The sequence below is a fragment of the Tilletiopsis washingtonensis genome, assembly GCF_003144115.1.
Source record: "Tilletiopsis washingtonensis strain MCA 4186 unplaced genomic scaffold FA09scaffold_5, whole genome shotgun sequence".
Classification (NCBI taxonomy): Eukaryota; Fungi; Basidiomycota; class Exobasidiomycetes; order Entylomatales; genus Tilletiopsis; species Tilletiopsis washingtonensis.
The window spans coordinates 408306-435542 of NW_020312002.1; the positions used below are offsets into that span (position 1 = coordinate 408306).

The 27237-nt window shown below is 67.3% G+C and overlaps 12 protein-coding genes across 12 annotated transcripts; 4 read left to right on the forward strand and 8 right to left on the reverse strand.

Annotated features, from left to right (window-relative positions):
* Window positions 1–272: 272 nt before the first annotated feature.
* FA09DRAFT_342676 (cryptochrome) lies at window positions 273–2671 on the reverse strand (the record flags this gene model as incomplete). The annotated part of the gene is made up of 7 exons (XM_025744555.1): window positions 2203–2671; window positions 1897–2056; window positions 1311–1820; window positions 924–1261; window positions 768–864; window positions 677–712; window positions 273–614 (listed from the first exon to the last, which is right to left on the reverse strand). Exons 1-7 carry the CDS (start codon window positions 2460–2462, stop codon window positions 273–275), a joined length of 1743 nt encoding a protein of 580 aa, XP_025599997.1. The 5' UTR covers window positions 2463–2671.
* Window positions 2672–3098: 427 nt separating this feature from the next.
* FA09DRAFT_359127 (hypothetical protein) lies at window positions 3099–5689 on the forward strand. The gene is made up of 3 exons (XM_025745062.1): window positions 3099–3329; window positions 3423–5393; window positions 5452–5689. The coding sequence occupies exons 1-3, from the start codon at window positions 3156–3158 to the stop codon at window positions 5494–5496; spliced, it is 2190 nt and encodes a 729-aa protein (XP_025599998.1). The 5' UTR covers window positions 3099–3155; the 3' UTR covers window positions 5497–5689.
* Window positions 5232–7511, reverse strand: FA09DRAFT_328505 (hypothetical protein). Its single transcript, XM_025741800.1, has 7 exons — window positions 7102–7511; window positions 6627–6862; window positions 6369–6527; window positions 6014–6312; window positions 5785–5951; window positions 5452–5722; window positions 5232–5393 (listed from the first exon to the last, which is right to left on the reverse strand). Exons 1-6 carry the CDS (start codon window positions 7388–7390, stop codon window positions 5700–5702), a joined length of 1173 nt encoding a protein of 390 aa, XP_025599999.1. The 5' UTR covers window positions 7391–7511; the 3' UTR covers window positions 5232–5393; window positions 5452–5699.
* Window positions 7512–7755: 244 nt separating this feature from the next.
* On the forward strand, window positions 7756–9972 carry FA09DRAFT_337222 (hypothetical protein; the record flags this gene model as incomplete). Its single annotated transcript, XM_025743977.1, has 8 exons — window positions 7756–7996; window positions 8106–8229; window positions 8287–8506; window positions 8567–8731; window positions 8785–9246; window positions 9301–9462; window positions 9524–9757; window positions 9880–9972. 8 exons carry the CDS (start codon window positions 7756–7758, stop codon window positions 9970–9972), a joined length of 1701 nt encoding a protein of 566 aa, XP_025600000.1.
* Window positions 9973–10051: 79 nt separating this feature from the next.
* FA09DRAFT_295094 (MFS general substrate transporter) lies at window positions 10052–12086 on the reverse strand (the record flags this gene model as incomplete). The annotated part of the gene is made up of 6 exons (XM_025740101.1): window positions 10052–10391; window positions 10447–10717; window positions 10781–10867; window positions 10932–11281; window positions 11349–11441; window positions 11722–12086. The coding sequence occupies 6 exons, from the start codon at window positions 12084–12086 to the stop codon at window positions 10052–10054; spliced, it is 1506 nt and encodes a 501-aa protein (XP_025600001.1).
* Window positions 12087–12196: 110 nt separating this feature from the next.
* FA09DRAFT_216731 (hypothetical protein) lies at window positions 12197–12973 on the reverse strand. The gene has a single exon (XM_025739528.1). The coding sequence runs from the start codon at window positions 12775–12777 to the stop codon at window positions 12307–12309; it is 471 nt and encodes a 156-aa protein (XP_025600002.1). The 5' UTR covers window positions 12778–12973; the 3' UTR covers window positions 12197–12306.
* A 287-nt stretch (window positions 12974–13260) lies between these two features.
* On the reverse strand, window positions 13261–15225 carry FA09DRAFT_316183 (hypothetical protein). The gene is made up of 4 exons (XM_025740835.1): window positions 14103–15225; window positions 13713–14039; window positions 13579–13635; window positions 13261–13522 (listed from the first exon to the last, which is right to left on the reverse strand). Exons 1-4 carry the CDS (start codon window positions 15197–15199, stop codon window positions 13270–13272), a joined length of 1734 nt encoding a protein of 577 aa, XP_025600003.1. The 5' UTR covers window positions 15200–15225; the 3' UTR covers window positions 13261–13269.
* Window positions 15226–15427: 202 nt separating this feature from the next.
* Window positions 15428–17635, reverse strand: FA09DRAFT_216690 (hypothetical protein). Its single transcript, XM_025739527.1, has one exon. The coding sequence runs from the start codon at window positions 17273–17275 to the stop codon at window positions 15509–15511; it is 1767 nt and encodes a 588-aa protein (XP_025600004.1). The 5' UTR covers window positions 17276–17635; the 3' UTR covers window positions 15428–15508.
* A 160-nt stretch (window positions 17636–17795) lies between these two features.
* On the forward strand, window positions 17796–20184 carry FA09DRAFT_328516 (riboflavin synthase domain-like protein). Its single transcript, XM_025741801.1, has 7 exons — window positions 17796–18014; window positions 18080–18354; window positions 18443–18745; window positions 18802–18929; window positions 18988–19316; window positions 19374–19864; window positions 19940–20184. Exons 1-7 carry the CDS (start codon window positions 17808–17810, stop codon window positions 20082–20084), a joined length of 1878 nt encoding a protein of 625 aa, XP_025600005.1. The 5' UTR covers window positions 17796–17807; the 3' UTR covers window positions 20085–20184.
* Window positions 20146–23111, reverse strand: FA09DRAFT_305656 (hypothetical protein). The gene is made up of 7 exons (XM_025740507.1): window positions 22703–23111; window positions 22453–22647; window positions 22170–22398; window positions 21696–22094; window positions 21228–21630; window positions 20385–21166; window positions 20146–20312 (listed from the first exon to the last, which is right to left on the reverse strand). Exons 1-7 carry the CDS (start codon window positions 23077–23079, stop codon window positions 20256–20258), a joined length of 2442 nt encoding a protein of 813 aa, XP_025600006.1. The 5' UTR covers window positions 23080–23111; the 3' UTR covers window positions 20146–20255.
* Window positions 23112–23259: 148 nt separating this feature from the next.
* Window positions 23260–25215, forward strand: FA09DRAFT_328518 (hypothetical protein). The gene is made up of 5 exons (XM_025741802.1): window positions 23260–23782; window positions 23884–24201; window positions 24270–24747; window positions 24836–24898; window positions 24957–25215. The coding sequence occupies exons 1-5, from the start codon at window positions 23279–23281 to the stop codon at window positions 25076–25078; spliced, it is 1485 nt and encodes a 494-aa protein (XP_025600007.1). The 5' UTR covers window positions 23260–23278; the 3' UTR covers window positions 25079–25215.
* FA09DRAFT_359136 (hypothetical protein) lies at window positions 25176–27109 on the reverse strand. Its single transcript, XM_025745063.1, has 6 exons — window positions 26615–27109; window positions 26222–26338; window positions 26031–26153; window positions 25910–25961; window positions 25738–25843; window positions 25176–25681 (listed from the first exon to the last, which is right to left on the reverse strand). The coding sequence occupies exons 1-6, from the start codon at window positions 27026–27028 to the stop codon at window positions 25426–25428; spliced, it is 1068 nt and encodes a 355-aa protein (XP_025600008.1). The 5' UTR covers window positions 27029–27109; the 3' UTR covers window positions 25176–25425.
* Between the last annotated feature and the right edge of the window lie 128 nt (window positions 27110–27237).

A 27237-nucleotide genomic window follows, 5' to 3' on the forward strand; every position in this document is an offset into this window, starting at 1 on the left:
GCGGTGGCTGCTCAAGCCGCAACAGATGTGGAGGAACTCCGCCGCCGCTCCGCCAAGGCCAAATTTCGCGCGCGGCGGTGCGCGGCGCCGCCACAACGAAGCACACGACGCGCTTGCGCCCCAGACCCTGTCAGCTCCTCTCATGCGGCCATGAGATCTCCTCACACGTCCAAGACCCAACAGCAGCGCGACAGACACCCTCTGCTTTCCCTGGGTTAATCTATTAGGTGTATGCTTCTAGTTTGGGTGCGCTGCGCGGCATGCGAGGCGCTCTATGCCGGCCGGCCCTTGTTCTGGCCTCGTGCGCCGCGGCCGCCGCCTCCGCCGCGTCCGCCGCGCCCGCCTCTGCCCCGGCCGCGCCCCCGGCCGCCGCCGCGGCCGCCGCCGTAGTGTGCCTTCCAGCTGGGCGTCTCCACGACGGGCGTCGCGGGGTAGTCCTGTGGCTTCTGCTCGGCCGTCCAGGGGTGCTGCACCACGTTGTCCGGCAGCTCGCGCAGCTGCGGCAGCCAGGCGCGCACGTAGGAGCCCGTGGGGTCGTAGTCGTTGGCCTGCTTGATCGGGTTGAACTGCCGGCTCGAGCGCGGGTCGTTGCCGACGCCGGCGACATATTGCCACTGGAGGAGGAGAGAGGCATCAGCAGCGCGCCAATGGCAGATTGGGGGCACGAAGGACGCACGTTGCCCCAGTTCGAGTTCGGGTCGTAGTCAGAGAGCTGCGCGGAGAGAGTCAGCGAGAAGGTCCGGTACAGGCGCCCGCTTGCTGCGCACCATCGACTCGAACCACTCGGCGCCGAGGCGCCAGTCGTAGTAGAGGTCCTTGGTCAGGAAGCTCGCGACGTTCTGCCGGCCGCGGTTCGACATGAAGCTGGGGGGGGGGGGGGTCAGCCGCTCATCCTCGCGGGATGCCTCCTTCCTGCCACTCACCCAGTCTCGGCCAGCTCGAGCATGTTTGCATCGATGAGCGGCACGCCTGTGCGGCCCTGCGTCCAGCGCACATATGCGTCGTCCTGATTGTCAAAGCTGTCCGGCGCGAGCCACTGCTGCGTCTTCTGCTTGGCCGCCTTGGAGTCGAGCTCCTCCTCGATGCCCTCGAGCGTGAAGAGCGCAGAGCCGTACTTGAGCCCGACGAACTGGAAGTAGTCGCGCCACAGCAGCTCGAACACGACCCAGTAGCCGCCGCCACGACCGCCATTGTCCATGTCCTCGGCGCGCTTGGCGATGAGGCGCGGCGAGATGGTGCCGTGCGCCAGCGCCGCGGAGAACTGCACCATGTCAGCAGGGCGCAGCCAGCCGAGAGCTCAGGAGACGCACCTTGGTCGAGTAGTCGACGCCAAGCATGCCGTTGCGCGTCTCCTTGTACTTCTGGCCCGGGCGTCCGGCGCCCAGGTAGTGGTCGAGACGCTTGAGCGCCTCCGTCTCGCCGCCCGTGAAGGGGAAGGCGCTCTGCTGCGGCGGCTCGCGTGCTCGTGGGCTCTTGATGGGGCCCGGATTCTCGCGCAGCGGCGCGACCAGCTTCTCGAAGGTGCTCTTTGCCTCTCCCAGCCCCTCCTTGCCTTCGAGGGCATAGCAGCCCGGTCCATCCTCCAGCTGGACCTGCGGGAACGGCTTGAACTTCTCCGGTGGATCGACGGGCAGCCGGTACATCTCCGGCCCCTCGACGCGCTTGCGGAAGGAGGTAAAAACGTCGGGCAGATCCTTGATGGGGAAGCCGAGATCGTCGAGATGCACCAGCGTGCGGTCGAAGGGCTGCACGAGGCGCACGGAGAGGTCGGAGAGCGCGGCGGCGAGACGCTTCTCAGTGTTGACCTCCTCAGTGTTGACCTGCGGCGTAGCGATGAGCACCAGCAGCTTCAAGAGCAGAGCAAGCAGGCGGCAGGCGGCACCGCACTCGACTCACCTCCTTGCCGAACCACACGCCCTCGACGCGGTCGCCACCGGCCTGCAGCTGGCGCACGAGCTGCGGCACCACCACTTCGGGCAGGCCGGCCCAGAGCGAGAGGTCCGAGTTGCGGGCGCGCAGCGAGGACTTGAGGTCGAAGAGGCTGTTCACGAGGTATCTGTGCAGCGGCAGGTGCGTCAGACGTGGAGGAGCAGAACATGCACCGAAGTACGCATGTAGCCTCGCTCGTCCACCGCGCTGACGCCGGCTGACTCTGCCGCACCTGTCCTGCTGTCCTCCTGTGCCCCACTGCTTCCCACTCACTCGAGCTTGCGCTCGCCCGTGCGCCAGAACTTGGCCGTGCGCGTCTGCGCCAGCTTGCTGCGGCCGCCCTTCTGGATGCCGGGCAGGCCGCCGACCTCGACGTGCGCCTGGTCGATGACAAAGACGGGCAGCACGTGCGTCACGGGCTGCGCAAAGCCGGCGCCCGCCGGCGTCGGGTCGGCGGCGAGGTGGAAGATGGGGTGGTCGTGCAGGCGCAGGTCGTTGCGCAGCAGCGCGAGGAGGACGTTGCGCGGCGCCATGGTGGATGCGTCTGGTTGGTGGTGCGTGGAGAGGCACGGCGGCGCACCTGTGCCTTCATATGCGCCGCGAGCATGGCTGCGCTGACAGCATGCGCTGTCCAGCGTCGGGGTGCGGCGTCATCGCCCGCGCTGATGCTTACGAAGGGAGGCGGAGGCATCGCGCTGGGAGGCGTGGAGGCGTGGGACCGTCACGCGGGCGCGGCGCGGCGTCTTGCGGTGACGTAGGTGTCGCATGCGCGCGCGGTACGCGACCCGTGCCAGACCCTCGGGTGGGCGGCTCGCTGCAGCGCATCAGCGTGCAGAGCGCGCATCGCAGCTGCATCTGCACGCTCGACGATGCTGGGCGATGATGATGCTGCTGCAGGACAGGCGGGCGCTTCCACGCCGCGAGCCTGCCGCTGTGGGCGTCCACGGTGCGGCGCGGCCGGCTTCGAGACGTCGCGCGGGATGAGCCGGGCGTGAAGATGCGCAAAATCCAAAGAGCGGCGCGCGGCGCAGCATCGCCGGCGTCGCGCTCGCAGCGGATCTTCCTGGCCCGGTGCGAGCCGCGCTGCTGCCAAGGCAGGCGGCCGGCGTGGCCCTGGCGCAGCTCGACGGCCGCGCTGCGATCTCCACCTCGTCTCTCCACCGCCTCTCCCGCTCCCCGCTCCCCGCTCCCTTGCCCTCTCCCTCGCCCCGCCGCTGCTGCCAGCCATGGCCATGAACCGTCTGGCTGCTGCTGCGTCGTCGCGCCGCGCCGTGCTCGCCGCCGCGCCGGCTGCCCGCGGCCTCCGCACGGCCGCTGCGGCGCCGATGCGCATGGCCGTGCCCGCCGTCGCGGCGGGCCCGCTGCGCATGCGTGCCGCACACATGGCCCTCGCCCGCTCCGTGAGTGCTCGTCGCCGGTCTGGCCGAGTGCATGCAGCGCAGGGCCGTACGCTGCTCCCGCACGGCGCGCATCCCGCTGACGCGCACTCCCAGGTCATGACGCAGGCCGGCGACCCCGTGCCGCTGCTGCCGCCGCCGCGCCGCCGCCGCTTCATGCCGCGCTTCCTCCTCTACTCGACGCTCTCCCTCACGCTCTTCTACGGCGTCTCGACGCTCCTCGCGCTCAACTCGGACCGCTACGCCGACTTCTTCGCCGAGTCGGTGCCGCTGGGCGACCGCATCCTCGACCAGGTCGAGGGCACCGACTTCGCCGAGAAGGCCAAGCAGCCCGTCATCCGCTCGGCCATCAACGCCTCGTACGGCCTCGGCTCGCTGGCGCAGAGCGGCGCCAACGCCGCCGGCCGCGCGTGGAACACGGCAAAGGACAAGATCGAGGACGTGTCCGACTCGGGCGCAAAGGCCGCCGACACGACGCTGCGCGACGGCCGCGCGCAGCTGGCCGAGGCGCGCGGCAAGGCCAAGGACATGAACTACAAGATCCAGAAGAAGGCCGACGCCGTGGCGCAGCACGCCAAGGACGGCGCCGCCAGCGCGTCGCAGTCGGTGCAGAACGCCCTGAGCAGCGCAGGCGAGTCGGCCAAGGAGCTCGGCGAGGAGGCCAAGGCCAAGCTGCAGGAGCTGGTGGGCCGCGGCAAGGAGGCCGCCGGCGAGGCCGAGCAGCAGGCCAGGCGTGCCGGCGCCAAGGTCGAGGAGCAGGGCCGCGGCCTGCTGAACCGCGGCAAGGCGGCGCTCGAGGAGGCCAAGCCGGCGCCGTACGGCCAGCCGCTGCCGCTGCAGCACGAGGCGCCCGCCGGCTTCGCGACGCCGCGCACCGACCGCGGCCTCTCGGCAGAGAAGCACCCCAACGCGCGGCTGCGCGAGAACCCCGAGGCGCCCAAGCTGCCCAAGCTGGCGCCGGCGCTCTCGAGCCTCTCGGGCTCCGAGCCCATGGTCTCGCAGCTCGCCGGCACCATCGACGAGCTGGCGGCCTTCCTGCGCGACACGCCCAACTCGGGCTTCCAGGCGCGCGGCGTGCTCGACGACGCAAAGGCGGACCTGGAGCAGCTGGCGGCGCGCCTCGAGACGATCAAGCGCAACGAGGCGGCGCGTGTCGAGAAGGGCCTCGCCGACGCGGCGAGCAAGTACGACAAGCAGCTGGCGGCCGCGCGGGAGGAGGCCGGCAAGCAGGTCGGCGAGGTCGACGCGGCGTGGAAGAAGCGCGACGCCGAGGAGCGCAAGAAGCAGCGCCAGGAGTACGAGAACCAGCTGCGCGCCGAGCTGGCGACTCAGAGCGAGATCATCAACGAGCGGCTGCGCGAGGAGGTTGTGGCGCAGGGCATCGAGATGCAGCGCCGCTGGATGCGCGACATCAAGAAGCGCGTCGAGGAGGAGCGCGGCGGCCGTCTGGCGCGCCTCGACGAGCTGGCGTCGGACCTCAAGCACCTTGAGGAGGTGACGATGGAGAATAGCTCGCAGCTCGACGAGGGCAGCAACGTGCACACGCTCTGGGCCGCCGTGCGTGCCGCCAAGACGGCCGTGCTCTCCGACGAGGAGCGCGCCGACGCCGAGTCGGGCGCGCCGCGCAAGCGCGCCTTCCGCGACGAGCTCAACGTGCTGCGTGCCTCGCCGCGCGCCAAGGACGACGAGCTGATCCGCACGGCCGTGGGCATTCTGGAGCGCAACCCGGCCGTCGACTCGGGCCTGGCCTCCTTCACCGAGCTGCACCGCTGGTTCGCCGACCGCGTGGCGCCGGCGTGCCAGCGTGCCGCCCTGGTGCCCGACCACGCCGGCATTCTCTCGCACATCGGCTCCGCCGTCGTGTCGCCCATCTTCTACGCGCGCCGCGGCTACGTCGCCGGCGAGGACACGCCCAGCACGCTGGCGCGCGCCCACTACTGGCTCGAGCGGCAGGAGCTCGACGCCGCGGCTCGGGAAGTCAACAGCCTCAAGGGCTGGCCCAAGATTCTCGCCGAGGACTGGCTCGATGCAGCACGCGCCCGCCTCGAGGCACAACAAGCACTGGAGGTGAGCAGCGCCCGCCGCGTTTCTGCACCTGCTCTTCGCTCACACATCTCCGCCTCAGCTCGTCAGTGCGCAGACGACGTTCGCGGCGCTGCAGGTCGCATGAGCCCGGCATCACACTCTCTCCCTCTCTGTTGTGCCAAAAGCAGCTGGCAGCCCAGCTCTTGCATCGGCACAGCGTGCACCCCTCTGCACTCCGTGCTCGCCTGCTTCCGCTTCCAACCGTTACGTAGATCAATGAGACACAGCTACACAGACCGTCCGCCTTGGGCTGAGTGTGTGTCATTGCGCCGCAACGGTCGGCCCCGATTAGGCCGAGACGAAAAGCTCGGCTGCGGATGGATGCCTAGTCAGCGCGCGCTGTCGGGCGCAGAGCCAGCAGCGGGTCACTCACGCGTCTCCGTCTTGACGAACTCGGCCGTCTTGCCTACCCGGTCGACCCACTGGTCGAGGCGCTCCTGCAGCGCCTTGAGCTGCGTGCGGTCGAGGACGCGCGGCTGCACCCATGTGATGCGAGCCAGCTGCGCGTGCTGGTCCAGCGTGCCCTTGATGAGCTTCAGGCTGCGGGAGTGGATCGACGGTCAGCGGCTGCACGCCTCGCACAGCACAGCAAGTGCACGCACCTCAGCGCCTTCATGACGAGATGCTCCACCTCGCCCTCGGGCAGCCGCGTCTCCTGCGCAATCGTGGCAAATGGCAGTGTCCGCTCGTCGGCGTTGCGCCGGAACACGCTCTCAATGAGCGCCATGAGGCAGATCTTCTGCCGCAGGAACGGCTGGTTCTCGGCCAGGATCGGCTCGGCGGAGAGATTGGGGATGAGCGACTCGAACGAGCCGATCGAGCCCGAGTTGAAGGAGTTGAGCAGCGTCGAGAGGTAGGCGTGCGGCGTGCCGTCCAGCGACGCAAGGATGGGATGCAGCAGCTGCAGGAAAGCGTGAACACAGCGCAAGCGCAGGACCGGAGCAGAGCAGCGCTCACCAGCTCGCCGAAGTTGTAGATCGTGTCGCCGAGCAGAGCACTGATGGCAAGATCGTGCGCGCGGCCGGTGCGCTCCTCGGCAGTCAGGTCCTTCGTGATGTCGATGCACGCGAGGTAGAGGAGCGACGAGCGGTAGTACGGCGCGTAGTCCGCCTTGGCCTAGAAGCAGCGTCAGGAACATCGTTACACAAACGCGCCAGCGATCCTGCATGCGCCTGCTGCGTGGCAGCCGCCCTCTCATCTCTTTACCAGGCTCACCTTGTAATAGTCTCCGCACACGCGGTAGTACGCCGCGTGCGTGAGCGGCTCAACCGCGTCGAAGCGCTCCAGGATCTTGGCGCAGCTGTACATGCTCTCTTTTGTCGCGTCGAGCTCGCCGAGCAGCAGCTGGAAGTGCGCCAGCTCCATCTTGGCCGTCACAAAGGCCTCCTGGGTTGCCGGCGTGTCGACGAGCGGGATGAGCGGCTCCAGGAAGGCGCGCGCCTCTGACGGGTCTGTGCGTGCCAGCATGTCAGCCCAGCGCAGATCAGTACTCGAGCAAGAGGCAACGACAGGACAATGCGTCCGGCATCGATGAGAGGCAGGCGCTCGCCAGACCGCCCGCTTGGCGAGAGGGCTGCTTCGCATGAGACCCCATGTGGCTCCTCGCTGCAGTGCCACTCGTTCCTCCACTAAGGAGCACACTGCCTCGCACGCCGCATCGCGCAGCACATTGTAGCACACTGCCACTCACCCTGCAGTTGTCTGGCCGCGCGCACGGCCATGCCGACGAGGCGCAGCTGGTTGATTTTGTCCTTGAAGCCCTTGACAAAGTGCTCGAAGACGTCGATGCGCCGCGGCGGCTCGGCGCTGTCGGGGTGCGCGAGGAATTCCTCGACGGCGAGCGTGAGCTGGTACCAGAGCTTCTTGGCGTGCAGCTCTCCGAAGCGCCGGTAGTACGGCGCCAGCGACGCGGGCGCCGAGGCGGCGGCGCTGGAGAGGAAGGAGGAGTCCACGTCCATGCTGGAGCTCGAGTCGGCCATGCTGGCAGAAGGCCACGCCCAGGAAAGCGGCAGGAGAGGAGAGTGCGGCGAAAGTGAGTGTGCTGCTATCAGTCAGCTTCGGCGTGTGCGTGGCAAGTGCAGCGGTGGGTGGGATGATGGTGAGGCTGGAAGGAGCGATGCGCGGCGTCACCGAGATCTCCAGGTGCCGCGCGTCGCCTGGCTCGAGCGCTTCCCACGCCCCGCTGCACGTGACCAGCTGTTCCCTAACCCGCCTCCACCTCGGCCTCCTCTCCCGTGATGCACTTTGTGTTACATTCGCTCGGCTGCGGCGGGCACCGTCGCACTTGCCTCCTGACCACCAATCCACCCAGCTCACAGCAACAGCGCTCGCCGCCGACCGCCGCATGTCCTACCTCCATGCGTCGCCGGCGGCGCTGCCCGCCGAGCTCGTGCCGCTGCTGCTTGCGCCGCTGGCGTGGCTGCCGCACACGCTGGCCGCCTGTGCGCGCGTCTCGCGCACCTGGCGCCACTATGCCACGCCGCGCCTCTACCGCCACATTGCGCTGCGCGACCAGACGCGCCTGCGCAGGCTGGTGAGATGTCTGACGGAGACGCCAGAGCTGTGCAAGCTGCTGCAGGTGCTGGGTGAGTGACCGGCAATTGAATACATGCGCGCCGGTGCAGCCCGAGCAGTGAAGTAGTGACATGGCGGTGCAGTGACTTGCCGTTTGCTGATCTGCTCATGGCACACCAGAGATCCGTGTATACCCCTTCGGCTGGCCGGCCGAGGCACTCGAGCAGCTCGAGGCGGAGCTCTGCACCATCCTCACGCGCGCCACGAACCTGCGCCAGCTGGCATGGACGCGCACCGGCAGTCTGTGCGTAGCACGCCGAGGCTGCGGCAGCTTAGCGCCTCTGACTCAGAGTCTCTTTAGCAACGACCGCGTGCTGCCGACGCTCGGCAAGATGCCGGCGCTGCGGCACCTCGAGCTCACGGGTGACGCGCGCACCTGGTCGCCCGCGCTCCTCGTCAGCTCGCTGCCCGTCGAGCTGGAGGCGTTTTCTGTCGTGCTGCCCGATCGCAGCCTTATCGAAGCGCTTGAGGCAGTCGTGACGCGCTGCCCTCGACTGCAGAGCCTGAGTCTGCTCATGCAGGTGCGTGTGTCGTGTGCCGCTCGCAGAGTCCGCGGCTAGACTGACACGCTTCTCGCTTAGCACTCGGCGCTGCTCCTCGACGAGCATCTGCAACGCCTGGCGCCGCACTTGGCCTCTCTGACGCGTCTGCATCTGATGGGAGCACGCCGTGTCACAGCCGAAGGCGTGCTGCCAATCCTGAAGCATGGGAAGCTGAAGCAGCTCGCACTGGAGGGCCTGAACATTGTGAGCACAGGGCGAAGCTGGAGCGCCTCACAGCCGTCTGATGTAGCCCACAGGACCCGAACAGTCTCGAGAGCTTCGTGCCGTCCCTGCAAGACCTGCACGCTCTTTCCCTCACCGTGCCCGCCGCACGGACGGCCCCGCGACACGACTTCTTCCGCGAGCTGACGGCTGTCTGTGCTCGGCTGCCGCTTCTGAGCGAGTTGACAGTATACGTGAGCAGCAACAACACGCCAGGCGACGCGGATGAGGACGACTCGGACGATGAGGCAGTCAATGTGCCGCAGCCGGCACTCTCGCTCACTGATGAGGAGATGCTCGACGAGGAGGCGCCGGGCATTCGACGCACGCGCAGCCGCCGTGGAGAGGTGCGCGCGCTGACGGCAGCTTGCAACGGCCGCCTCAAGAAGCTGCGCATCCATCGTGTGGGCGTCGCTGTGCCCGAGCTGCAGGCTATGGTGCGCCTGCTTTCGCACGTCGAGAGTCTGGTGGTGCATCTCAGCAACGTCGACAACCCAGTGCGTCCACGTGTGGCTCTGCGCGTGCTGCATCAGTCTGACGTTCGGATACAGGAGCTGCTGCCCGAGATCTTTGCACAGCTGCCGCAGCTCCGCGAGCTGCACCTCCTCGCCGACACGTCCGAAGGCACGCTGCTGGACAGCGCCTGCCTGCTGCGCCTGGCGCGCGCCTGTCCGAATCTCGCGCAGCTCGGCTTCCGCAATCGCGTGTGGGACGTGCGTACAAGCCCGGAGGGCGATGGCGCCTGCCCGTGCTCACCAAGCCTCGCCTCCACAGGTGGATCGCGTGCCTTGGACGCGCTCCGGCGATCCCATCGCGCCGCCTGGCATCGACCGCCACACCACGGGCGTGCGGCCGGCCGACGCTGGCCTCGACGACGCTGCAGCCGCAGAGGCCGCCGACGACGATGACGACGTGAGCAGCCGTCTGCGCGCCTCCGCCGCCGCTGCCGTGCCCGTGCTGCGCCCGCTGGACATGTCCTCGGCGCGCTTTCCCGAGGTCTTCCTCGTCGTGCGGGCGTAGCTGGGCATGCGCGATGTGCCGCGCTTGCAACCCACGCACCCCCTATCACTCGGCTTCACTGACCCCTTACCCTCGCTGTGTCACAATGTCACCGTTCCTTTTCCTTGCAGACGCTGTACGCCGACGGTCTGGCGCTGCACGAGAGCGACGAGGCATTTGGCGCGTTCCAGCGCACGCTTGGCTCGTGGGATCGACGGCGCTGAGCAGATCTGGCAAGATGACGGCAAATACGTTGCGAGGATTACTTGCGAGCCCGTTGCGAGGATAGGCCGCGGATCTAGTCTAGTACTGGTTGCGGAACGAGAGGCGGTGCTTCTCCTCCCATGCGGCGGCGCTCAATTGCGAGTCGGTGTCGGCGTCGTTCTTCTCGCGCGTCTCGTAGCCCTCCGTCGCCGAGGCAGCGTCGTCGTGCGCAGCGCCCTTGACGGGGCCCGCAGCCTGCTGCTCCGCCGCGTACACCTTGTTCTCGCGCACCAGCACGGCGAGCAGCAGCAGCGCAAGGCCAATCGTGGCGCACATGACGCCGATGACGATCTTCCACGTCGTCGGGTAGTGCGCGGGCGCCTCGGCGGGAATGAGAATGTAGCCCGAGGCAAAGTTGCCGCAGCAGTAGCCGACGAAGCTGGTGGCACGAAGCGTGAGCAAGTGAGGGGCGATGGGCGGCGAGAGCGACTCACATGACGGCGGTAGCGATGGCCTGCTGCGTCGGGCCGACGACATTGGCCGACGCCACGGCGAGGAGCATGACGAACGGCGCGCCGAAGATGGGCAGCAGAAGGTAGCCGACGTACGGCGTACGCGTCTGCCAGTTGCCGCGCCAGATCATGGCCGCGCCGGCAATGACCGGCAGGCAGGACAGCACGAGGAGCAGAATGCGGGTGTTGCGCACCCGACGAGCGATCACGATGCAGATGTAGATCGCCACGGCCGTCATGGCGCCGCCCGGAGCTGTCGAAAGATGGTGTCAGCCGAGACGCGTCGAGAAGGTGTGCAAGTCAGACGTCAACGCACCCTGCAGCGCCAGTGCACGAGCCGAAGTCGCTCCCCACACGAGCTTGACTATTTGTGGGCCGAATACTGTGACCGCACCATTGCAAACTGTCGCAGGATAGTCGTAGGATGGTCAGTGAAGGCGTCGGCAGCAGCACGACGCGCCGCTCACCGTAGATGGCGGTGGCGATGAGGAAGAAGAGCCACATCTTGGGGTCGAGCAGCGCCTTGCGTACCTCGTGTGCCGAGAGGCTCGCCTTGCCCTCGCCGGTGAGGTTGGTGCGCACGGCGTGGACGAGGGCGTTGCGGCGCTCGTCGGTGAAGACGTTGTAGCCGCGCAGGCGCAGCACGGGCGCCTCGCTGGGCGAAGGCGGCAGCAGCACGAGGAAGAGCAGGCCGAGCACGATGGTGAAGGCGCCCGGCACGAGGAAGAGGATCATCCACGGCCGCAGCGACGTGTTGGTCTGCCCCAGCCCGAAGTTCGTCAGGCCGGACACGATGGAGAAGAGGCCCGTCGCCGAGCTGCAGCGCGTCGCACGCGTCAGCGCGCGTGTCCTCTGGAGCATCGAGACACGCAGTCAACACTCACTACCACACGCCCAGCCGCACCGTCTGCTCCTCGCGCGTGTACCACTTGCGCGTCACGGCCACAAAGCCGGGCGACACGCTGGCCTCGATGAAGCTGTGCAGGGGGCGAGAAAATGTCAGTGAGGGATCCGAGGGGCGCGGTAGTGGCGGCGAGCAGCGCCGCGGACAAGCACACGGCTGATGATCAGGGCAGCCCCCAAGCATCTGAGCCACCTCAAGCCCACTGCAGCTTCTGTGCCGCGGTCATGGCCTGCGCAAGACTCCTGCTACCTTCCGTGGACTCATTCCAGCGTCTGCCCGCCGCCGCCGTCCCGCCCGCCCACCCCTCCACACCTCTGCGCCGCTCATCCTGCCGCCTCGCCCAACCCACTCACCCGAGGAAGAAGCGCTGCGCATACATGCCCTGCCAGTTGTGCACGGCGGGCGTGAGCATCAGCACGGCGCCCCACGCGGCGATGCTGGCGCCGAGAAAGACGTTGAGGCGCATGCGCCCGGCGAGAAAGGCCATGGGCGGCGCGCCGGCGAGGTAGCCGAGGTAGAAGATGCTGCTGGCGGTACTGAAGCGCTTGCCCTGCAGGCCGAGGTCCGGGATGATCTGGAAGAGCGCCGCCGAGCCGAGCACGGCCTTGTCCCAGAACTGCATGCCGTAGCCGAGGATGAGGAGCGGCATGAGCAGCAGGTCGCGCTGCACGCGCAGGCCGCGCGTCAGCGACGGCGCCGCGGGGGCGGAGGAAGACATGGTTCGTGAGGGTGTGCGAGGGGTATGGAGGAGGAGGGTATGCGGCGGGGCGCAGCCGCCTTTTTGAAGGACGAGCAGTGGCTGGGCGTCGTCGTGGTACGCGCGCCTTGGCGGAGTCGCAGGCGAACCCTCTGAGAAGCGCGTGTGGCGCGCAGCCTGTGAGAAACGCGAGAAGGAGGCACGAGGCGGGCAAAAACGTCACTGCCTCTTGGCCCCGGCTTCAGCGCCAGATCACACCATCCCAGCGCCTCTCACGCAGCACAGAAGAGCGAGCCAGCGCTGCTGACATCCAATCCGCTCCGAGCCGGACCGGGAGAGGTTGAGATTCGCACCCCGTCTTTCTTCCCTGCGGCGCGTCGGCGACATTTTTGGTGCTGCTGCACCTCTTCAGACGACCTCGGACGGAGTCCGAGTCCGAGACTGAGCATCTGCAAGTCTGGACGCACTCCGGCAATCTGCACCCTGCATCCGCATGCTGCAGGCGCCCACTGCCTCTGACTTGTGCCAGATGCTGCGCAAGCAAGCCCGTGCTGCAGGACGGCGCCTCCATGCTCTTCACACGGTGTAGCCTCTCGCGCCCTGCGCGCTGGCGACATCTCTTCTCTGCCTTCGACGAGCGCTCTGGGCAGCCTCTGCGCCGACCAAGCGGCCTCACCCCCCAACACCGACCTGGCTTCGCGCTGCAGGGCATCACATTCGCATTCGGAGCGAGAACGAGGCAGGTTGGACCGCCTTGCGAGACGCCACACGTCTGCGTACCCTTGAGGCCGTCTTCGCGGCTGCCTCGCTCACCGAGCGCGCGACAGCGGGCGCCGACGCGTGTCGGTCACCGGTGCACCCCAAGCCAGCGTGGTCAGCCTCTTCCTCCTCCAAGCGCAAGGGGACATCTCTGTGATGCATCGTCGTGGCGAGGGATGCGACAGAGGGGAGAACGTACGGCATCAGGCCGAGCGGGCCAACGGCTGGAGGCTATGGGTGCAGCTTCGTGCCCTCAGAGCGCCCTCTGGAGGGCTCGGTTGCCTCGCCTCTCGCGTGTCGACTTGTAGGCCTCCGCCTGCACAGTGCGTGGTCCAGCCTGCATCCTCACCAAGGCCCAGCATTTCTCTTTCGCAAGGAACAGCGAGCCATCGCTGGCTGAGGATCTCGGACACCGAGAGCATCACGAGGTAGATGACGCAAGGCATCACATTGCGCCTGCCAGTCCCGGGCCGAGGTCCAGATTCCTGAGCGCCCGCGCCGCTCTTCCCTCGACTCGCTGCTCCATTTGTGCCTCCTGCGCCTTTGCCTCGGCCTGCGCCGCCTCGTGCTCCTGCACACGCAGGTCCGCCAGACTCCACTTGGCGCGCGGGAAGCGGCGCATGTCGGTCGTGCGCTGGCTCCACTGCAGCAGCCCGGCATGCGCGATCATGGCGGCGTTGTCGGTGCAGAACTGAATGCTGCAGTGGCGAGACGGGTCAGTGGAGCCGCGAGAAGGACGATGCAGCTGACGCACGGAGGAAAGCAGAGGTGCACGTCTTTGCGCTTCATCGAGTCCAGGGCGTCTCGCAGCCTGAAGGGAGTTGCAAAGGCACACGTCAGCTTCTCGCCCAGCCCCGGCCCTTGCAGCAGCCGGCGCTCTGCACTCACACATAGCGCAGTGACCTGTTGCTCGCCACGCCTCCCGCCACGACGAGGTGCTTGATGTTCTCTCTCGGCATGCCGAGATCCAAGCGGCGATCCGAGATCCGGACCCTCGGCGCACTCTTGTTCGTCTCGGGCTCGCGGCGCGCAAATGGCGGCACAGTGCGACTGCGTACCGTCTCGGGCTCGAGCGCCATGTGCAGCTTGTCGCACAGCTGGGCGAAGGCGGCCTTTTGGAACTCGCGCGCCATGCGACAGCGCCAGCGGACGTCGTAGTGTCCCTGGGCTTGCGCATTGCGGATCTCGGCGCAGGCAGCTTCCTTCAGACCGCCGCTGGCCACAGAGAGGCGCTGTTAGTGGCACACTGTGGTGTAAGCAGCTGGACAGCGCACTCACAAGGAGAAGGCCGGCACGCCGCGGAAAGGAATCGGCAGGCCGCGCATGAGCGGCGGGATCGGCGGCGGCAGCTCAACGTCCTCCTGCTCCTTCGGACCCTCCATTGCGCCCTTCTCCTTTGGCTCATTCTTCTCCTGTCCGGTCTCGTCCTCCTTCACACCCGTCTCTCTCTGCTGGAGCATTTCTTCCCTGCCTTCCGTTTTCCTTTCGCGCAGCCGCTGTGCCGCGACCTGCTTGGGTGTTGGGACACTCGGATCCAGCGGCAGGCCTCGCCGGGCGCGCTGCACCTGCGCCCAGTGCTCGTGCGCAATGCCCTGCGCCGCCAGCTCCTCGAGCTGCAGTCCGGGAGGCTTGGTGCCCCACTCGTCGATGGCGTCGAGATTGCGTGCGACCTTGTCGAATGCATTGCCGATGGCGCCGTCTGTGGCGTCGGCGAGGATCTCGTAGTCGTCGAGCCCGAGCACCAGCACGAGCTGCGAATGCCCGCCGGAGAGGAGGAGCGAGAGATATGGAAAGCGCAAGCTCGGCGAGGTGAGAAAGGGCGTGAGGGCGTGTGCGGCCATGTGGTGCACGTAGAGCAGCGGGCGCTTCCAGAGCGCCGAGAGCGTCTTTGCCATCGCCAGGCCGCTAGAGAGACAGCCGGACATGCCTGGCCCCTGCGTCACGGCAATCGCGTCGATCTCGCTCGGCACCTGCGAGGCGCCACTAGACAGGTCGCCCGTGTAGCGAGCCTGCTCGAGCGCCTGGAGCAGCGCCGACGGCAGGCGTGCGGCATGCTCGTGTGCCGCCTGCAGCGGCTCGATGCCGCCCGTGGCGCCGTGGTCCTGGCGCAGCACGACGGAGGCGACGACGTGTGCTTCGCCGCCCTCAGGCAGCGCTTTCCCCTGTGCCAGGCTGGCGCCATAGTCGAGCGGCGCGCGCACCAGCGACACGCACGAGTCGTCGCAGCTCGTCTCGATGCCCAGCACGAGGCGCTCGCCGCGTGCGTTGAGCGCAGCGCGAGAGCTGTGCGAGAAGCAGTGCGCCACGCGCGGCGGCTGGCGGTACAGCTGCCGCAGGAATGCACTGCTGGTGCTGCCGCTGCCGAGCAGAGACATGGCGACGAGGGAGGGAAAAGGTGGAGCAGAGGGATGCTTGGCTTGAGCACGTACGGAACGGTGAGCCAGACAAAGCCGCGGCGCGCGCAACGCTCGCCCGAGTGCCGAAGCGCGCCGCACTCGACGGCTCGGCCCAACCTCTCTCATCCTCAGCCGGCCCTTGACGGCCTAGCTCACGGAGCCTCAGCGCCCGGTCACAAGATTGCGGTATCAGGGTGAGGCAGGCGTGCAGAGCAGACTAGAGGGACCAGGGAGACAGTAGGGTGGGAGCAGGGAGGTGAGCAGAAGGGGGCGTCTCGAGTGGTCCCCTCAAGCGCGATCCCAAGGCCGGCGCGTCCGCCAGCGCTTCTCTCCGCACTCCTCGTCTCCGCCGCCCTGCACCTCCGGCAGGGCCTCTTTTGCCCAGCCACCCGAGCCGCGCACCATGAGGCCTGTGAGTGTGGCCGCATGCGCGACGCCCAGCAGCAGTGCCTGTGCGGCCTCGTCGAGCAGCCGCAGCTGCGGACGCATGCCGAGCGCCAGTGCATCGCCTGCTGCGAAGCGCAGTGCAAGCAGCAGCGCCAGGAGTCCCACGACGACGAGCCCGAAGAGCAGGTCCAGACGCAGGCGTCGACGCTCGGCGCGTAGCAGCGCAGCAGTACCAGTCTGCGGCGCTACCACGTCGCGCGTCGCCTCGCTGGCGTCGACGAGCGGAATGCCAGCCAGTGGTCCGCCGTGCTTCTTGCTCCGCGATGCCGCCGAGGTCTTCGAGCGCGTCGAGGCGCTGCGAGCTGCACTGCTCGTCGTGCTGCCTCGTCGCGTCTCTGACGCGCGGTGGAAGTGGTTGTAGTAGGCGCCGACGGGCACACTGGCGCCGTAGTCTTCGGCACTGCCGTACTTGCGCACCAGGCTTGCGCCCATCTCGTCGGACACGTCCAGCTTCAGGCCCTGCACCGACGAGAAGGCCGACACGGCACTGCCGCGACGCTCGTGGCGCTGCTTGGCGGCGAGGTCGTGCGAGGAGAGGCTGTCGGCGTGCCAGGAGCCGGCGTAGTCGAGCATGTGCACCGAGGCGCCCCACTCGTCGATGGCATCCGGCACGCTGCCTCGCCGCACGGCATGCTCGTCAATCTCTTGCAGCTTGGCTCGGCGAGGCTCGCGGTGGAAGATGCGGAAGCCGGAGGAGGAGGCGCGCTTCTCCTCCAGGCCGTTCGAGGGGTAGCGAGAGGCGCTCTGCGCCGCTGTTTCCGCTTCGGCTTGCCGTGCGGCGGCGCCGATCTCGCTCTGTGCCGTGAGGCTTGTTGCGAGCATGAGAGCAGCAAGGAGCAGGAGCATGGCTGCGCGCATGGCGTTGAGGCCCCACGTTGCCGCGGCAATGCTCTGCAGTGAGGAGCCGAGCGCCACTGCTCCACAGCCTGCATCGTCTGCGGCGCAGGGCTGCGGTGCTGCAGCGACAAGAGCGTCGAGATGCGGCAGGAGCGCAGAGACGCTGCGCTGCTTTGCGGCGTACGCGAAGCCTAGCAGCGCCAGGCCGCCCGAGGCGCTCACGGCGACGGCGGCGAAGAGCAATGGCCGTTGCAGGTAGTTCCACACGGCCGACGTACTTGCTGTGCCGCGACGCACGACGGTGAGGCAGAGCAAGAGCGCGGCGAGGATGCTGGCGGCGAAGGCGAGGACGTCGAGCAGCTCGCCGAGCAGCAGACTGCTGCTTCCGAGCACGCAGAGCAGAGAGGCGCCTTGGGCCGCCAGCGCCACGGTGGCGAGCAGCGAGTAGAGCGGACGCCAGCCGCTGAACAGCGAGCGGCGCAGGTAGGAGGACTGTCCTGCCGTGGAGAGATAGTACTTCACCGAGCGCACACTGCCGAAGAGACAGTCGCACAGCGCAAGCAGTGCAGCGAGCAGCACGAGGGCAAGACTGAGCGCCAGCACACTGCGTGAGGCGGCCGGCTGCGAGGGGAGCGCAGCGGCGACGAGCGAGCCGGCGTCGCGCGAGGAAGAAGGAAGGGCGACAGCAGCACTGCCGAGCAGCAGAGCAAGCACTGAGGCGCTGCTGCTGTTGGCTGCCACGGCCGTGAGGTTGCCACCACCGGAGAGCATGGTGAAAGGAACGTGAGGGGGACCGGCCGGCGGTTGGGTGAAGGAGAGGGCTCGACCTGCGAGGAACGGAGACGGAAACGAGTGTAAGGCCACGTCAAAGAGAGGGAGGAGAGATGATGGAGAGAAAGCAGAGCTTGATTTTGAGCCACACAAGAAGTAGACTTGGTCTGAAGCCCAGCTGGCAAGAAGCGAAGATGGAGCCGTTGGGGCCTCGCAGTCGGGACGCAGGCGCGCCGGCCGTTGGGCGCGCGTTGCCAGACGATCCAGCTGCACCTGCACCTGAGCCAGCGGCCGCTGCTGCACGCAAGACGCCGCCTGCCTGCGTCTTGTGGCAGTCTCCTGCTGCCCTCACCTGTTCGTCGCCCGAGCACATACGCAAGAGGCAGGCCACGAATGGCACCCGTCCGCGACGATGCATCTCGGAGGCCGAGCCTCCGGCGCCGGCCATGGCTGCTGACTAAGCACGCGCATCTGATGACCGTGCCTCCACTCCGCCCGCTCGCGCCTTGCCTCTCGCCCACCATCCTCCGCCATGGCGCCCTCACGCGTCTCTCCGCCGCCGCACACCGAGGCAGAGGCCTCCTCGTCTGCGCCCGGTGCCGACCTCGCGGCGCGCCGCCTGCTCATCCTCTACGCCACCACGACGGGCACGGCGCAGGACACGGCCGAGCGTGTGGCGCGCGTGGCGGCACGGCGAAGGTGGCACGCCGACGTGCTGAGTGTCGACGAGTGGGACATGGTGCGTCGCCGGGGCCGCACAGCGCTCCTGTACATCTGGCTCAGATTCTGCTCCTCACGCTGCAGCTCTCGCTGCCCGAAACGCCCCTCGTGCTCTTCATCGTCTCCACCACGGGCGCCGGCGACTTTCCCAGCGCGGCGCTGCCCTTCTGGCACTTCCTGCTGCGTGCCACGCTGCCGCCCGACGTGCTGGAGGACGTGACGTTCGCCACGTTTGGCCTCGGCGACTCGAGCTATGCCAAGTACTGCTGGCCGACGCGCAAGATCAACAAGCGTCTCAAGGCGCTCGGCGCGCATGAGGTATGCGAGGCGGGCGAGGGCGATGATCAGCACTACCTGGGGTGAGTCACAGGCAAGGAGGCGAACGGCAGCGTAGGGGCTCACGTTCTGTTCTCGCTATCTTTCTTGCCCCGCACTGGTAATGTGTAGTATCGACGGCACACTGCATCCCTGGCTCGACACGTTCTTCAACACGCTCGACACTCTCCTGCCGTTGCCAGCTGGCGTGGAGCCACTTCTGGACACCGAGCCACTGCCGCCACGCATCATTGTGCGGCGCATCGGCCCTTCCTCTAGCGGTGCTGAGCCAAGCAGCAGTGCGCCGACCACACAGCGGCTGAGACAGGGGCGACGATGGGGCGTGCTGAAGCGTAATGAGCGCGTCACGCCGCAGGAGCACTGGCAAGATGTGCGGCTGGTGGAGTGGGAGACGGAAGATGGAGAGCCTATGAGGTGAGTGTGCTGCCTCTCGCTCGCCCACAACAGCGGCTGACGCCGCTTGCGCACAGACACTCTGCAGGCGACATCGCGTCGATCCGGCCACAGAACCTGCCGCAGGACATAGAGCGCTTCATGGAGATCGTCGGGTGGGCGCAGTATGCCGACTACGAGCTAGAGCTCAGCTGTCGAGATCGCAGTCAGTCGCAGCACTGCGCCGCGCGCCTCTTAGTCGCTCACACTCTCCTTGTCTGTAGCTCGGCCACTGCCCTCGCTTCTGCCCGCTCGCACCACCCTGCGCGATCTGCTCACGCAGCATCTCGATCCCTTCTCGGTACCCCGGCAATCCTTCTTCGAGCTCATCCGCCACTTCTCTCCGCCGGGCCACATGCAGCGCGAGAAGCTCGACGAGTTCTGCACGCCCGGCGAGGGCGCCGACGACATGTACGAGTATGCGCAGCGCGTCCGGCGCAACATCGCCGAAGTGCTGGCCGAGTTCGAGAGCGTGCGCGTGCCACTTGAATACGTCTGCGAAGTGCTGCCGCTGCTGCGAGAGCGGCAGTTCAGCATCGCCAGCTGTCCTGCGGTGAGTCGCCGCCTGGTGGCAGCTATCGCCTCCCAACCTTACACATCCTCCTGCTAGGAACGGCCCAACGGCGTGCAGCTGGCCGTAGCGATGGTCGAGTACAAGACACGCATCAAGGAGATGCGCCGCGGCGTCTGTTCGCGCTGGCTGGGCCAGCTGCCCGTCGGCACGCGCTTCGCCTTCTCCATCGTGTCCGGCACGCTGCGCCTGCCGGCGGCGCCCTCAACGCCGATGATTCTCGTCGGGCCCGGCACGGGCGTCGCGCCCATTCGTGCGCTGGTTCACGAGCGTCTCTCGCGCTCGCCGGCACCGGCGCCCGACGATGTGCTGGTGCTGCTCGGCTGCCGCAATCGCGCGCGCGACTTTCTCTTCGGCGATGAGTGGCGCACGCTGGCGGGCGAGAAGGACGGCACGCAGAGACGACTCGAGTATCGCCTCGCGGCGAGCCGAGACCAGCAGGATAAGGTGTACGTGCAGCATGTGCTGCGCGACGAAGGCGCACGCGTGTGGGACATGCTGCGACGAGGAGCGGTGCTGTACATCTCTGGGTGAGTTGCGCGAGCGAGCTCACTGCCAGTGCTGCGCTAGTACTGACGAGTCCCCCCTGGCCCCCCTCTCTGCAGCTCGTCGGGTAAGATGCCCGAGGCAGTGCGCGCGGCCGTCGTCGAGGTGTGCGTGGCGCACGGGGCGATGCAGGAGGCAGAGGCACAGACGTACGTCGAGCAGATGGAGGCGCAGGAGCGCTGGCAGGAGGAGTGCTGGTCGTGAGCCAGCCGCAAGGAATCGTCACAAGCAAAGCGAAGTAGAGCATGTCAAGGCGCACTGCAATCTAGACAAATGCTGCCATTGCGGGCATCCACACTTCGAGGGCGTGACGGGACGGGGTATGAGACGGTGACTCGGCGGATGTGCGGTGAGATGAGAGGCGAGGTGTGACTGCTAGGCTCCGAGGCCGAGCCAGGCCTGCCATGCGATGCCGTCGTCTGCCTCGAGACGCTGCAGGTGCGAGCAGCGGCGAGATGTCAGCGCTCAGCCACGCTCTGAACGACGTGCCAAGGCACGACTCACCTCGACGACGACCTTGACCTTGACTTCCTCGGCGCCTGCCTCCTCTGATGGCGGCGCAGGTGCGCCAGCAGCGCCGACGCGCTCGCTCGTGATGCTCCAGCCACTGACGCTCATGCCTCTGGAGCGTGCGCGACGAGCAGCGCGAGCACCGCCCGTGCTCGGCAGGGCGGGCGTAGACGAGGCCATCGGATCCTCCTCGAGCGCCGCCTCGAGCACCACGGCGTCGAGCGACTGCGGCTCGTTGTCGGGAATGCGCTTGAGCGCACGCACGCTCCCCTCCTCAGGGATGGAAGAGGAGGAGAGAGTGCGCTCGAACGAAGGCGTCACGGCGCCAGTGAGCGTCTTGCGCAGCGACGGCCGGCGAGCCTTGCGTGCCACCTTGTCCGCCTGCGCCACGACGTCGATGCCCAGCGTGCCTTCGTACGCGGGCGTCTGCTTGCCGCTGCCGAACGCGCCGTCCTGTCCGAGCGCGCTGTGCCATGCTGCAGTGACGCCCTCCATCGTCTCGGGAAGCGAGCGCGGATGCGCGCCGGCCGGCGAGCTGCTGCCCGACGCTGAGGGGCGCGGCTTGACGTCGAGCGGCACAGCTTTGGCTGCTGTTGTGGGTGCACCGCCAGCTCCAGGCTGCTGCGGCTGTGTGGCTGCTGGATGCATGGGAATCGGCCGGCCATCGGGCCGCAGCTGATAGAGCGTGCCCGAGCGTCGCGCCAGCTCGGCCTCGCTGAGGCGCAGCACTTCCTGCTTGACGACGTGCTTCTGGCGTGCGCACAGCTCCAGCGGGCCTGCGCACGAGGGGAAACGATGAGCGCCCGGCATCTGCGGCAGCTACACGTGTAGACTCACCCTCAGCAGGGTTGCGCAGCGCCTGCAGCAGATTCCAGCCCTGTCCGCGCATCACGTTCATCTGCCGCTCAAAGAGCTTCACGTCGAACATCTCGTCGCGCGAGAAGATGGCTCTGAGGCCCTCGATCGTCTCGCTCCACCACTTCGGATCCGCCAGCAGAGGGATGAGTCTTGTGCGCGTCGCCGGCGCGAACGGGTGCCCGATGAGGTCGACGGGCAGATACAGCCAGCCCATCGGATAGCTGCGGATGCCTACGGGATGCTTGTGCGGAAAGGCAAGCGAATTGTCAATCGCGCCGAGTGCCACACGGCTCTCGCCTGTGGCCTCGTCGATGTACGGGCGCAGCATGAAGTTGTCGAGCCCGCGGTCGGTGTTGCGCTGCAGATAGTCGAGGCAGACGAGCTGGCGCCAAGGGAAGGCACAGTCAGCCAATCCGCTGCGGCTTGCGCTTTGGCAATGAGACGCACCTTCTCGAGCTCGAGACGGAAGCTCTGCATGTTCTCGCTGTTCCACTGGAACGAAGCCACGACGTCCCTTGCGCCCGCCACCTCCACGCAGCCCGGCTGCTGCATCGGCGGTGCCGTCGTCGGCGCCTCTGAGATCGTCGGCAAGACCTGCTGCTGCCGTTCCTCTTCCTCTTCCTCCTCATCAGGCTGCCAGCCCTGTCTGCAAAGCAGCAAATGCTTGGCGCCCACCAGGCACGTGCGCACCCGCTTGCCCTGCTTCTTGCGCGACTTGCGATGTGCGCGTGCCTCGGCTACGAGATCACGCTCGAGGAGTGCACGCGGGCGCGAAGGCCAGGGATGCGCGCGCAGAAAGTCGGAGGCGTTGGTGTAGCCTGGCAGGAAGGTCTGCCACGAGCCGAGCTAGCACGGGAAGCGGCGCGAGCGTCAGTCGGACGGGGCTTGACGCGGACGCGCAAGCATAGCGAGCAGACACACCTTCTCCGGCAGCTCCTTGCCCTGTCTCTCATGCGCCATGCGGTCCTTGTAGTCGTAGTGGAAGCTGGGACTGGCGAGCGAGACGAGCTCTGTGCGCGGCACGAGATGCAATGCGAGGCGCGCATCGAGGTAGGAGGCGCCTACTTCTGAATAGGCGGAGAAGTTGGGGATCAAGCACGGGCGGCCCATGGCCCAGGAAAAGTAGCGGCGCAGGAAGAGACGCTTGGGACTGCGTGGGAGCGAGCGTCAGTCCGGAAGGGAGCGCGCAAGGCGTGGGACGCACTTGAGATTGCCGTACGGCTCTTCGTCCTTGGGCTTGAACACGGCCAGCGTCGTGACGACCGCGTCGGTCTTGCTGCTGCTGCCGTGGCGCGGCACGGCGATGCGGGCGCGCGCAAAGTACGAGCCCGACGAGCCGGTGGTGATCATCTTGGGATAGAGGCCCTGCGCTATGGCGGCGCGCACCTGCGACACTTGGCTGGCGTCGCGAATCAGCACGCGCGCTTGCCAGACAAGAGCGGGCGGCCACTCACTGCCACAGCTCCTTCTCCGAGATGCCGTCCTCTCCCTGCTCCTCCTGCTGCGCCTCATCTGCGCCCGCGCCGTCGAAGACGGAGACGAGCAGGCGCGGCTCGAGCTGCTCCTCGTCCTCTCGAGCGCGGCGCTTGCCCTGTGCAAAGCGTGCCACCTTGCTCTTCCAGCGCGACCAGCGTGCCTCGAGGTCATTGGCGCTGTTGGCCGCCGTGCTGGTGGCGCTGCTGGAGGCGGTGAGGCCCGGGTGCGAGGCAGATGTGGAGGCTGCGAGCAAGGGCGTGCGCTCCGTCTCGCCCTCGCCGAGCGCGCTGGTGCTGATGCACGGCTCGGACGCCTGGCGCGGCGCATGGCCGCGGGCGCGGGAGCGGGTCGACATGCGCCAGAGGGAGAGGGATGGATGAGGATGGGAGGATGGCGAGCTGGGGGCAGCCGTGCAGAGAAAGCTGGCCTGGGCTCTGCACGATGCGCCCAGTCGCGCTTCCATCGCTGCTCCCACGCACGCGCCCCGCCTGGGACGCGTCCAAGCCAGAGCAACAGGCTTCCTTCTCGCCCTCCACCTCCTCCTCGCTGCCAGCATGACGCTGCTGTGGGCGCTGCTCATCACCTTTGGGCGCATCACCACGCTGCTGCAGGTCATCCTCTACCTGCCCCTCACGCTCGACGTCGCCGGGCAGGATGCGTTCCTGGCGCTCTCCGCCTCGCTCGCCTCCTACTACTTTCTCCTCTCCTCGCTGCGCGTCTGCGTGCACCACACGCGCTTCCGCTGGCTCGGCACCTTCTTCGCCACCTTCCAGTGCCTCGTCGTGCCCGCCTGCCTGCTCGTCGTCTTCAACGTCTACTCGCCGCCGAGCGAGTCGTACTTTGCGCCGCGCCTGCGCTCCGCCGACGCCGAGGCGCTGGGCGCGCGCGGCCTGGCCGAGGGCCTCTTTGGCGCGCGCCTCGGCGAGCTCGTGGCGCGCTGCATGGAGGGCGTCTACTGGCTGGCGCGCGCCGTGCCGCCGTGGTGGTTCACGCTGCTGCGCCTCAGCAGCCCCGTGTTCAGCCTGCTCGAGGGCATCGCCACGCTGCTCGTCATCCAGGTGCGTGCGGGCAAGGGCGCAGAGCGGCAATGAGAGGCGGCGAGAGAGAGGCAAGGCAGCAGGCACTGAGGCCGCAGCTGATCTCTACTCCTCTTCGGCAGGTGCTCGGCTCCCTCTCGCGCTACATCATCGCCGCCTCTCTCTCGTCCCCACCACCGCCTCCCTCACGTCGTCGGCTGCTCTCCTACCTGCCCTCCTTCGGCCTCGGCGGCGCCGAGGGCTGGCAGCTGCTCTTCCTGCTGCTCTCCGCCTTCGTCTACGTGTCGGGCACCGTGGCGCTCTGGGTTGCCTTTGAGCCTGCGACGCGCAACCGGCCAGGCGCGGCGGCTGCGACGGGCGTCGCGGTCAGTAGCACGCTCTGGCTGACTGCCATTGCATTTGCGGTGCGCAAGGGCAATGTCATTGAGACAAGCTTGATGGTGAGTGCTGTGTGGCCTTCATCTCCGCTCTCAGTCCGATGCTCACCTTGTGTCTGGCCCCTGCGCAGTTCGGCTACGTCTGCTGGAATGTCTGGCAGCTGGCTGATGTGCTGCCCTTCTCCGATCCCCTCTCCATCATTCGGTCTTTCAACCCTTCGCCGCTCGCCGCCGGGGCGCCCTTGCCGCCTCTCATCCTCGCCTCGGCAACTGCGCTGCTCGATCTTCTCTCCCACACGCTCGGACACTCGGCGCGCTTCCTTGCCGCAGCAGGTGCAGCACTGCCGCCTTCCGTCGTCGTCAGTCTCGTCTACCGCCTCATGGTGCTGTACGCCGCCAGTCGGATCCTGCCCGTGCTCAAGGCCGCAGAGGGCAAGTGGCGCGAGCAGGAAGAGGAGCGCGTGGAGGAGGAGGAGGAGCGCACGGAAGTCATGGACGGCTTGGTCAAGGGCAAGGAGAAGGAGCGGACACCGAGAGCGCAAAAACCGAGAGATGGCAAGAGGAGAGCGGCGGCGAAGAAGGAGGAGAGAGAGGAGCCGGTAGGCGCTTGTGAGTAAAGGGGTGCTGCTGCGTTGCTGCGGGCCCTCAGTTGCTTGAACGTTGCGGCTGATCCTTGCCTCTGTACCCTTCTCTCCAGTCATCTCCATCATCGTCTCCTATTCGCGCCTGCTGCTCATCGCAGTCTATTCGCATCTGCTGCGTACGTGCTTGCCCTCCTACAGCCGCCTCAGACGTCATCTGACGATCCTCTTGCGCAGTGCTGGATCAGTCGCACATGACGATCCACCGCTTCCTCGCCGTCGGCACGGCACTGACGGTGTGGTCCTTTGAGCTGGTGCTGGGCGATCAGGAGGAGGGGTTGCGCGGCGGCAGCTGGTGAAGCATCAGCAGCGCCATTCTGCCCTCTCTCGCCTTGATCCCGGTTCCCGGTCTCTGCACGTCACCCTTCTCTTGTGATCCTCAGTCCTCGCTGCAACCGCTTCTGCAAGTACACTGCACATATTGCTAGACACGTCGGTGATGAGTTCGCGGCTTGGTGAGGTGGTGGTGGTACACAGGATGAAGGTATGAAGAAGTGACGCTTGAGAGAGTGGACAGGACGAGTCGAAGCAAGGAAGGGTGGGATGGGAGGACACAGAGGTGTCGAGCCAGTGTAGAGGCGCAGCGAGGAGAGCAGAACCGGGACGAAGGAGCTGTCGTCGGCTCCGGCCCAGGTCTGCCGCCGCTCTAGTCGAGCACCGCCTCAGCGTTCTGCGTGGCGCGTCTGCGCAGCTCACGCTCCTCCTGGCGGCGCGCAAAGGCTCGGACGTCCTTCTTGAGCTTGGCGTTCTCCTTGAGTGACGCCTTGGAGAGCTGTGCCCTGCAGCCGCTGACTGGACACTCGACGCTCGCACCGCGACCGCCGCGTCCTGCGTTGTGCCCTGCCTGAGAGGAGAGATAGTCGAGGATCACGCTGCGCTCGTAGGAGTGCGAGCAGGTGGAGCTGGGATGGTGAAGGGGTCAGTGAGGGAAGAGGCTCGGATGCGCGATGCGACGCACGAGGAGAGCGGGTCGGTCATGAGACGCAGCGAGAGCGGGCACTTGTAGTCCTGCGTCACGCCGCCCATGACGATGTCGTCGCCGTCGTCGTCGTCATCTCCCTCCTCTGCGCGCAGGTAGCACGCGTCAGCGGTCAGCTTGACACTGCTTGACGGAGCCTCAGCCCACTCACCGGCAGCGATGAGATCGAGCATCGGCGGCATAGGGTCTTCGCTTCCCGCTTGCTGTGAGAGGAGAGGAAGACGCACATCAGTGACTGCCTCTCGGCTTCATCACCAGGAAAGGGCACGCACCCAGATCTTCTCGCGGAACTGCTCATATGTCTTCTGCGAAGCGTACTTCTGGCGCGACGTCTGCTGCGTGTACTTCTCCAGCTCGGCCTGCACTGCCGCTTCGTAGCTCTGCGGCGCGTTGTACTGCACATCATGCGATGATTGTCAGCGACTCGAGAGCGGAGTGGAGCATGGAGGAGTGGCAGACGCACAATCTTGTCGCCGCGCGTCAGCTGTCCACGCAGCTCGTGCAGGATGCGCACGCGCAGCTTGACTTCTGCCTCGGCGTCGAGAAGAGCACGCATGCCGGCTTCCAGGGTCGCCGTGCTCTGCGATGAAGAAAGGGTGCGGGACAGAAGGTGGAAAGCGTCAGTCCTGAATGACAGGCACATGGCTGCCGCGAAATAGCCGTAAAGCTCGCCCGTCGAGCAGTGTCGCCCTCTCCCCGAGGCCCTCTCCCCGAGCTAAAGCTCGCCCGAGAAATGCTCCGTCACGCATCTTCAATGACCACGGATTGCGCCTCTAGTCAGAGTATGCCCGCCCTTGCATCTGCGCCGGCGCGCACCGCTCATCTGACACCCCTCGCTGCTCCGCGCCCCACTCACCTGCGTCAGCCCACCGCCCAAGCTCTCCTCATCGCAGCCGATGAACTCGGCCACCTGCTCCGCGCTCGTCGTGAGCGCCTCGATGGCCAGCGCCAGGTTCCTGCTCGCCGAGCCCCAGTCGGTGGCGATGGCGCGCAGGCGCGTGTCGGCGACGACGGCATCGAGCGGCTGGTCGCCCTTTGCGCGTGCGATGTCGGCGGCCGAGATGCGCTTGCGCTGCGGCGCTGCAGCGCCGACATCGTCGTCGTCGTCGTCATCATCGTCGAGATCCTCGGGCTCGGCGTCGGAGAGGGGCTCCTCGGGCCCGTCCAGCTCCTCGTCGTCGGGCGACGCACGCGAGAGGTCCTCGGCAGACGCCAGCTCGCGCCGCTCGGCCGAGTCGGCGCGGCGCCGCGAACGGCTGGCGGACGGCATACGGGCGGAAGAGAGGTGGCTGTGTGGCGATGCGAGGAGGAGTGAAAGAGCGGCGAGGTGCGGTCCGTGGAGCGTGTGGTGCGAAAGGAAGGAGTGCGCCGCGCGCGCGCAGCCAGCGCAGCGCCAGCCAGCGCAGCCCAAGCCACTCCAGGCACCTCGCCTGCAGCGGCGCGCGACGCGTAAGGTGTTGGACGGCGACGCGTAGAGTC

What these genes read in the sequence shown, in the direction of transcription:
- FA09DRAFT_359127 (XM_025745062.1), top strand. Translation starts at nt 3,156, where the DNA reads ATGGCCATGAACCGTCTGGCTGCTGCTGCGTCGTCGCGCCGCGCCGTG. An exon ending in ACATGGCCCTCGCCCGCTCC is followed by an intron (nt 3,330 to 3,422) that starts GTGAGTGCTCGT and finishes GCGCACTCCCAG; the next exon opens with GTCATGACGCAGGCCGGCGA. An exon ending in AGGCACAACAAGCACTGGAG is followed by an intron (nt 5,394 to 5,451) that starts GTGAGCAGCGCC and finishes TCTCCGCCTCAG; the next exon opens with CTCGTCAGTGCGCAGACGAC.
- FA09DRAFT_328505 (XM_025741800.1), bottom strand. Translation starts at nt 7,390, where the DNA reads ATGGCCGACTCGAGCTCCAGCATGGACGTGGACTCCTCCTTCCTCTCC. An exon ending in TGTGCGGAGACTATTACAAG is followed by an intron (nt 6,528 to 6,626) that starts GTGAGCCTGGTA and finishes CGCTGCTTCTAG; the next exon opens with GCCAAGGCGGACTACGCGCC. An exon ending in GTTCGTCAAGACGGAGACGC is followed by an intron (nt 5,723 to 5,784) that starts GTGAGTGACCCG and finishes ATCCATCCGCAG; the next exon opens with CCGAGCTTTTCGTCTCGGCC.
- FA09DRAFT_305656 (XM_025740507.1), bottom strand. Translation starts at nt 23,079, where the DNA reads ATGTCGACCCGCTCCCGCGCCCGCGGCCATGCGCCGCGCCAGGCGTCC. An exon ending in GCAAGGAGCTGCCGGAGAAG is followed by an intron (nt 22,095 to 22,169) that starts GTGTGTCTGCTC and finishes TTCCCGTGCTAG; the next exon opens with CTCGGCTCGTGGCAGACCTT. An exon ending in GCTGCGCAACCCTGCTGAGG is followed by an intron (nt 21,167 to 21,227) that starts GTGAGTCTACAC and finishes CCTCGTGCGCAG; the next exon opens with GCCCGCTGGAGCTGTGCGCA.
- FA09DRAFT_328516 (XM_025741801.1), top strand. Translation starts at nt 17,808, where the DNA reads ATGGCGCCCTCACGCGTCTCTCCGCCGCCGCACACCGAGGCAGAGGCC. An exon ending in GTGTCGACGAGTGGGACATG is followed by an intron (nt 18,015 to 18,079) that starts GTGCGTCGCCGG and finishes CTCACGCTGCAG; the next exon opens with CTCTCGCTGCCCGAAACGCC. An exon ending in GCTCAGCTGTCGAGATCGCA is followed by an intron (nt 18,930 to 18,987) that starts GTCAGTCGCAGC and finishes CCTTGTCTGTAG; the next exon opens with CTCGGCCACTGCCCTCGCTT.
- FA09DRAFT_328518 (XM_025741802.1), top strand. Translation starts at nt 23,279, where the DNA reads ATGACGCTGCTGTGGGCGCTGCTCATCACCTTTGGGCGCATCACCACG. An exon ending in CCACGCTGCTCGTCATCCAG is followed by an intron (nt 23,783 to 23,883) that starts GTGCGTGCGGGC and finishes CCTCTTCGGCAG; the next exon opens with GTGCTCGGCTCCCTCTCGCG. An exon ending in AGAGGAGCCGGTAGGCGCTT is followed by an intron (nt 24,748 to 24,835) that starts GTGAGTAAAGGG and finishes CCTTCTCTCCAG; the next exon opens with TCATCTCCATCATCGTCTCC.
- FA09DRAFT_316183 (XM_025740835.1), bottom strand. Translation starts at nt 15,199, where the DNA reads ATGTCTCTGCTCGGCAGCGGCAGCACCAGCAGTGCATTCCTGCGGCAG. An exon ending in GGCGTGCCGGCCTTCTCCTT is followed by an intron (nt 14,040 to 14,102) that starts GTGAGTGCGCTG and finishes CTCTGTGGCCAG; the next exon opens with CGGCGGTCTGAAGGAAGCTG. An exon ending in GTGCACCTCTGCTTTCCTCC is followed by an intron (nt 13,523 to 13,578) that starts GTGCGTCAGCTG and finishes TCGCCACTGCAG; the next exon opens with CATTCAGTTCTGCACCGACA.
- FA09DRAFT_359136 (XM_025745063.1), bottom strand. Translation starts at nt 27,028, where the DNA reads ATGCCGTCCGCCAGCCGTTCGCGGCGCCGCGCCGACTCGGCCGAGCGG. An exon ending in AGTTCCGCGAGAAGATCTGG is followed by an intron (nt 25,962 to 26,030) that starts GTGCGTGCCCTT and finishes CTCCTCTCACAG; the next exon opens with CAAGCGGGAAGCGAAGACCC. An exon ending in GCTCGATCTCATCGCTGCCG is followed by an intron (nt 25,844 to 25,909) that starts GTGAGTGGGCTG and finishes ACCTGCGCGCAG; the next exon opens with AGGAGGGAGATGACGACGAC.
- FA09DRAFT_216690 (XM_025739527.1), bottom strand. Translation starts at nt 17,275, where the DNA reads ATGCTCTCCGGTGGTGGCAACCTCACGGCCGTGGCAGCCAACAGCAGC.
- FA09DRAFT_216731 (XM_025739528.1), bottom strand. Translation starts at nt 12,777, where the DNA reads ATGCCCTGCAGCGCGAAGCCAGGTCGGTGTTGGGGGGTGAGGCCGCTT.